This window comes from Pygoscelis adeliae, unplaced genomic scaffold (genome assembly GCF_000699105.1).
Source record: "Pygoscelis adeliae isolate BGI_AS28 unplaced genomic scaffold, ASM69910v1 Scaffold130, whole genome shotgun sequence".
Taxonomy (NCBI): Eukaryota; Metazoa; Chordata; class Aves; order Sphenisciformes; family Spheniscidae; genus Pygoscelis; species Pygoscelis adeliae.
Window position 1 is genome coordinate 2,559,099 of NW_008824031.1, and position 7,404 is coordinate 2,566,502.

General features: G+C 38.5%; 1 protein-coding gene across 10 annotated transcripts in view; it reads right to left on the reverse strand.

The window, feature by feature from the left end:
- The window catches only part of MARK3 (MAP/microtubule affinity-regulating kinase 3), a 56,209-nt gene that overhangs the window by 22,746 nt on the left and 26,059 nt on the right, over positions 1-7,404 (reverse strand). For all 10 annotated transcript variants that reach the window (XM_009327893.1, XM_009327900.1, XM_009327887.1 and 7 more), the window contains 7 exons: positions 6,054-6,110; positions 4,901-5,137; positions 4,687-4,806; positions 3,865-3,964; positions 3,488-3,600; positions 2,557-2,710; positions 596-813 (listed from right to left, as the gene is read on the reverse strand). In XM_009327893.1, coding sequence (XP_009326168.1) covers positions 596-813; positions 2,557-2,710; positions 3,488-3,600; positions 3,865-3,964; positions 4,687-4,806; positions 4,901-5,137; positions 6,054-6,110 — 999 coding nt within the window. The remainder of the gene's footprint in view (positions 1-595; positions 814-2,556; positions 2,711-3,487; positions 3,601-3,864; positions 3,965-4,686; positions 4,807-4,900; positions 5,138-6,053; positions 6,111-7,404) is intronic.

Genomic DNA, 7,404 nt, shown 5'->3' on the forward strand with positions numbered 1-7,404 from the left:
GGGGGGGGGGGGGCGGAAAAGCCCACAAGGACAAAAGCCAGGCACACTGCTTTTAAACACAGGTTGGAATACACCTTTGAACAGTTTTTAGAGCTACATTTGTTTGATAATCTTAATATACATAACTATGACTTGGAATAGCCTGTTTGAGAACAAAGATTAGGTGGTTCCTTAAACATATGAAACTAAAACAGAATAGTACAAATAGAGGTTTCATTCTTCTGTACAAGAGGCCACAGAAGAGCAGTTGGTGATATCAGAAATAACTTAACTCTCATGAAATTTCAGGAGACAGCCTTTGAGTTCAATTTCTTTTTTTCTTTTGATGATTTTTTTTATACCCAAATTATGTCTGTTCACCAACAGCTGCTAGTGCTAATTACTAATATCCACTAACTACTTTAGGAATATTAACAAGTAACTTGAGTAGCTGACTGATGCAGGGGATAAAAAAAAAAGGCAAGAGTATGAGATACCTACATTTACTCTTGATGAATGAAAACTAAAACCAACACCACAGATAAATCATAGGTTTAACACTTTTTCACCCCTCAAAAACATTTCATGGTTTTGATAGATAAGCATTTCTACTTACACTAGGAACAGCCGAACTTTTCTTACGTTCAGGAATATCAGCCTTATTGGGATTGCTGGCATTTCCAAGCATTGGACTAGCTGGTGCAATTCCTCTTCCTGCAACAGCACTACTGCTGGATTTTCTTGACTGAATGCCTTCCTCTTTGAGGTCACTGTCTGTAGTACTAGTCTGGCTTCTTTTGGGATATGCCACTACTGAGGGGATGGACGGTCCAGCTTAAAAAACAAACAAAAGAAGCAGAAAAAGGATTTTTCTTTTCAGAAGTCCAGTAGCTATTCTTCCCTACAATGGAAATGTATTCACACAGGAGAATCAAAATAATTAACACTGGATACCAGAGTTGCAAAAACGTAATGATTTAAATTATTGAAATATGCATGTTTCAGAAGACAGTAAAATTTTGTGAAAAACAGAACACTTTCCAAGCGTGTTTTTTTTTTCTTTTCCCGCCTCTTTAAGGGTCAGGGGGACGGGAGAGAGGTGATGGCAACACACGGAGATGACACCCTGAAGCAAGTCCCCCCATTTTGTAATAAAATCTGACAGATCTGATATTCAAGTCAACTCTAGTAAGGCTTCCCCTTATCACAATTCAAAGATACGTAACTCTCTTCTGTTTACCTTGCTAAGGACAGGAGGGCCATAATAACAGACAGTTATTTGACTTCATTATGTGAGTATATTACTTGATTTCCATGAAAGAATTACAAATTTAATGGAGTCTTATGGTGTTTGAGTACTGGCACTGGTTTGGCTTGGTAGGAAAAAACCTTTAGAATCTAACTGACTCTCATTCAAATCAGAGGATCCTTCATTAGCACAAAGCTGGCACATGCTGTTCAAGCCAATGTCTGATAAAATTGGGCTCCTGAGACAGGTACGTGGTGACACAACCCTGGACCACCAGCGGCACTAATGGCCGGCAGACTGCGCTCCTGGAACAGCCCAGCAGCAGTGGCCGTTTGCCACCAGCCTCCCCAGGTGTGCCAGGAACACCTGAGAACGTGGCAGCCCCTTCAACAGTCCCAAGCTCCCTCTTGCTTTAATAGGTTCCTGGACACTGGGAAGAGCCTGTGGGGATGTCAGGATTGTGTTTTCTGCTGCCTCAATTACACCTTCTCAGAAGAGGATACATCAAGATACATCACCTTTGTAGTTAGTGTTTTAATAACAATTAATCAAAAAGTGTATGTATATACACACACATATAAAAATGCATATATATATATATAAAAATATATTAAAAAGCATCACAAAACACAATAACCATCACCACAGGAGACTCTCCAAGGGAAGCAACCTCTGAATGCACTTTAGGTATTTAAAAGTAGACCTAAACAGAGACTCCTTTTATGAGTTAGTGTCTGGGCAGGAAGATGTTTAAGGTATTTAGAAAACCCTAAGCTACTATCCTGCACACTCATTAAGCAGAAGAGTTCTAAGTTTGTCTGAGTCACTGATCTTTAGAAATTTAATTCCTGCAGGACAATCGAGTGACACTACCCTCAGGAAACAGGAAACAAGAAATATTGGCAAACCAACATTTCTTCAAGTTTTAGACACAAGCTGACCTACTAGTGTCAAAAGAAAACAAAAGCTGAACAGACATACAAGAGCATGGGGGAGGAGTGCTGTGCTTTTCATGAAAGAGGGGGTTGCAACATTCTCTTCAATTTGTGTAACAAGACTTCCCAGCGTGGTCGGGAATGCAAGGGACAACACAAGGCAGAATAAAAGAATTAAGTTGGCGTATTCAGCATTCCTCTAGAAGCTGTTTTTGAAGGCTTTATAACAAAACCCATTAAAAAAAAATTAATTATTCAGTGATTTATTTAACCACCATGCTGTGAGTTACACTGTTGTCATCCTCCTTACCTTTGGGGGATGGAGACAAATTCAGAAACCGAACGGAACTGGAATCACTATATTCTGCAACACTGAAAATGAAAATTGCTCACCGTGATCACTGTACCGCCGCTGTTTCTGGCTAGAAGATATGCTTCTCTGAACTTTGTGATGAGGAGATTGTCCAGTGCTATTATTAAGATCACTACTTGGCCTAACTTTGGCAAGTGAAAGATTGCTGCTGGAGCTTGAATCACTTGCATCCAACTACAATACAAATGAGAATATTAAAACAAGGAGTTCAGACAAAACAAAACATCCACCACATTATGGAAGCAGTAACAGGGAGGCAGAAGGAAGATGGCTCTGGTACATAGGAAATTTTGTGACAGCAAGGAAGTTGCTTAGAGGCCCCAACTTCTCTTAGATTCTTGTGCAACTGTCTTAGGTGAAACTCAGCAGAATCTACAGCTCCTCAAAGGACAATCAGATAAAGAAAATCCATCTCTACTTTCAGTACTCTCTCCTCAGAATTCTCTAAGATTTTAACAGGAAGCAAGGATACGTTTAGTAGAAGCCACCATACCAACTCCTCCAGCAGAGGAACCAAGAGCAGCTTATTGATGCCGAGCCCTCTCAGCATCATATGGAAAGGTAATCTACAATGCAAGAAGTTTTTTAGGTTGATCGGTCCTGCTCCTTGATTATCCTAAAATATTTACAGCTGGCACATTCACACTTGAGCTCCTAGACTAGACAGGACAGTAACTGGCATATAAAGTCCTTCAGAGGAGTAACTGCTGAGCAAGCAGGATAGTTTTGGGGAGCCTAAAGGCAAGGGTTTACTGACTCAGATCAGGGTGAAAACAAACAGCATCATTTGGACAGTTGACACTGATGATTAGAAAAATATGATTTTAAATGTAATGGACTTTTGCGCAGGAATACAATGCCTATAGTTACTGACTTAATTTTTGCTTGTAACTTTGCTAAGGACACTTTCTGATTCCTTTGTTTCTTTGCTTTTGTAAGAATGGTACTTACTTCTGACGATTTCCTTCCTAGCAGTAAGTATGTAGCTGTGATTTCATCATACTTCATTTTACTAAGGGATTCTTGAATTTCTTCTTGAGAATATCCCATTCCTACCATAATATCTAAAACCAAACACACACTCTGTAAGTAACAGAAACACTCTGATGTTTAGGCTGGTTGAGTGTTTAAGTTCAAGAGAAATAATGGAACATTTAAAGAATTAAACAAAACGATTAAGTGTGAGAACATAAGCCTGATGAAATATCAATATTAAAAGACTAGTTACTTTTTCCAAATGGCAAACAAATAGAGAGTAGTGGAAGAAAAAAATAAAAAGCCACCCACATCATGCAAACAGTATCATATTCCAAAAAATACTTGATTACCTATTCTTTTCTGGTCCGAGATGTCTAGTTCTGGTTCAACAAAAGGTTTAAGTTCATCCTCCTCATGCCCTGCATTGATCCACCTGTCCTTCATAATTTGCTATAAAAGAAAGGGTTTTGTTAGTGCAGTACACTTACCAGCAAAGAAAACGAGCTGTTGAAAGAACAACTCCCCTATCTACCAAACACTAAGGCCTTTTCTAATTTTTCTTTTCCAGAACAGGCCCCAGCACCTACTCAGTTTTGTTTTGCTCCAGTGAGGATAATCAACAATGCACATCAAGCCAAGCTGCTTCCCAATCAGCTGTATTCTAGCACACAGCTGAAAGCTAAAAGCCCATAACATAGACCAGGAGCAGTGCGACAACTCTGACAAGTCTAGTAGGTCCAGGCTCGACTACGGAAGCCCATGGAAGCCAGTATTGTTTTGGTCTTTCTCCTCCATGATGGTACAAAATGCAGGCAAAAGGCAACCACACCATAATCTAGCAGTCAGTACTTCCAGTTCACATTTGAAAATGTAGAAAATGTGGAAAATGCCCTGGTGAATCATCCATTAATGCAGCAATCCACAATATAACCATCAGGAAAAGGTCCATGACATATGCAGTGTAGTCTCACATTCATTTTGAAAATAACTCTGCTGGGGTTACAAGACACCTGACTCCAACAAAATCCTAAAAAAAGCCATACGCTCTACTCAACACCGTCCCCGCCCCCCCAAATAAACTATTCAGGAACAATATGACAATAAGTTACAGCTTAAAAATATAGTTCGCAAAATAAGTCTAGCTTTCTGATGCACCTTATTTGTGCCATTACCTCTAGAGTGCCTCTTTTTGTTGGGTTTAGCACCAGGAAACGTTTGAGGAGGTTTTCACAGTCTGTGGACATGTAGAAAGGAATCCTGTATTTTCCCCTTAGCACTCTTTCTCTAAGTTCCTTGGTAACAGAAGAAGAACAGACAGTAAGTTGTAAGCAGCAAATCACTTAAAACATTAGGTAAACATGCCCAACATGTTCTACGAAAACACACCTTTAAGTTCTGTCCATCGAAAGGAAGAGATCCACTCACAAGGGTATAAAGAATAACACCTAAACTCCAAACATCTACTTCAGGTCCATCATATTTCTTCCCTTGAAAGAGCTCTGGAGCAGCATACGGTGGGCTGCCACAAAAGGTGTCCAGTTTATTTCCAACTGTAAACTCATTGCTAAAACCAAAGTCAGCTATTTTAATGTTCATATCTGCATCTAGCAATAGATTTTCAGCCTGGAAGAGAAAGAATGGTTTAAGATGAACTTAAAATACTTGATTTAAAATGCTATTGTCTGTTTTACTCATTCTTAAAATGCAAAAAGCTGAAATATCTGTTAACATTCCCTTCCTTGCAGGGTATTTAGGTAGGCTTTAGTCTATCATTCACACATCCCTTATTTTAAAAATCTCTGCACAATGGCTTCAGACTATGGGAGCTGTTATGCTACCTGAAAACTGTGTTATTACCATCTATCTGTTTTCTCCACAGAAATACATCCTGAGCTATTGTAACTTGTATTTTTGATCTATTAAGATGAAAACAAGATACAGTCTCACTATCCATACTTTATGTGGCATTCTTGCAAAAGTTTAGTAATACACATAACCTTTAAACTTTTTTTCAGGTGGGGTTCTTTTTGTTGGTGGTGTTTGGGTTTTGTTTGTTTGTTAAGTTACAAAGCTATGATACATTGAACAAGTTATGTAACAACACTATTAATATAAAAGGCATAGTTTAAAGAAGGGATATACCATTTCATGCCAAGCTACAAAGAAGCCATACTTCAGTTTCATCATCACAACTGGTAACTCATTCTGTTCAAGACCAAAACTTGTCATATCTCTATCAAATTACTTTTTTTTTTTTGAGACCTCTCAGCTAACACTGACCCGCACCAGATTTGAATCTGACCACGGGGTGAGAGGCTATCTTTCAGCAGCCATTAAATTTCTGTATTTAAAAGCCTTACAAATCCTCTTCCTTTTATTTAAAATGGTTCTATACTGTAAACATTCCTCAAAACTTGCTATAACACATGCAAAAAAAAAATCAGAAAGCTGACTATACACTGTATTTTATTGGCACAATAAAGATCGCACGCACAGGTACAGAAGCTGACACACACTCCACACGCTTTTTCCTACTCACCTTGAGATCTCTATGAACAATATGCTTTTGATGGCAATACTGCACTGCGGATACTATCTGGATAGAAAACAAGCCCAATTATATAAGTGACATCTCAAAGAAACAGAAGTTTTAATCAAAAAGTTCAACATTTACTACTAAAGTTGATATGTACTTATCCACTCAGAGGTACATAACCAACTACTACAGCGACCAGCGTATTTGGGGGAAAGCTATTAAATAACTTAGGTGTTTGTTATTTGATCTATTTGGTTTCTGAAAGAGGATTTTGTTTTTCCTGTGTGGCTAATTATAGACCAGTAGAAGCAATGACTTTCAGAAAGGTTACTGAAGTATTTCCATTCCAATACTGTATACAGCTATAAAAGCCTTCCCTCTAGACTGAAGTTTTCCAGTCCCTCTCTAAAGGTGATTTTTCATGCTGCAGCATGAAGAGAAAAGGGTAAGGAAGGGGCTTAGCTACTGGAGAAACTACTGGGAAACAGCTTGTTTGTCAAAACTTATGCAGTGAGAAGCAACCGTGCATCTGACAGAGGTCTGCTGTCTAAATGCATATGGTTTATTGTATTTTGTATACTGTACAAGAGTAGCAAGCTCAATGGAAAAAACTCTCTATGTCTCTCAAGTGTAACGGAATAATTTCTTCCTTCATCATTTCCAAATATCATTAAGTTTTTCCTGCTTTGTATAGCAAACTATGTAAGCTATTTACACAGTACAGTGTCCTAGTACATTGCTTTAGGATCATAAGCATTCATAGAATCATAGAATCATTAAGGTTGGAAGAGACCTCTAAGATCATCGAGTCCAGCTGTCAACCCAACACCACCATGCCCACTAAACCATTGCTGCAGAACTCTACATGTATGGAAAAGCCAGATAAAGTCGTATTGTTACATGATCACAAATGCGGTCAAATACATTTTATTGTCATGCATATGTGGTCAGAATTGAGGCAGATGTTATGACTTCTTAGAATAAGTGGAACTGCACATAAAAATAATTTAATGTAATAACTACACTTAAATAAATGTATTTTCATTCTTCGTTCAAGATTAAGAAGATTTCCAACACAGAAAGATGAGGTATCATTACTGTACGAACAGTAACTCATGATCAGACCACCCAGCTTAGCGTAAGGATCCTCCTGTACTGGTAAGAAGCAATGGTTCTCCTCCTCAGTATTTGGAATAGGTGGAAGCAAGGTTCTTGGTAGGTCAAAGAACTGACCTACCAGTCAATTTTGCATTCAAAACTTAAGCACCAATGTTACGATCTTTGTGCCCCTGTATTATTGAATCACGCAGGTGCAAAATGCCACCTTAGAAATCAAGCAGTCCATGAAAAGTTG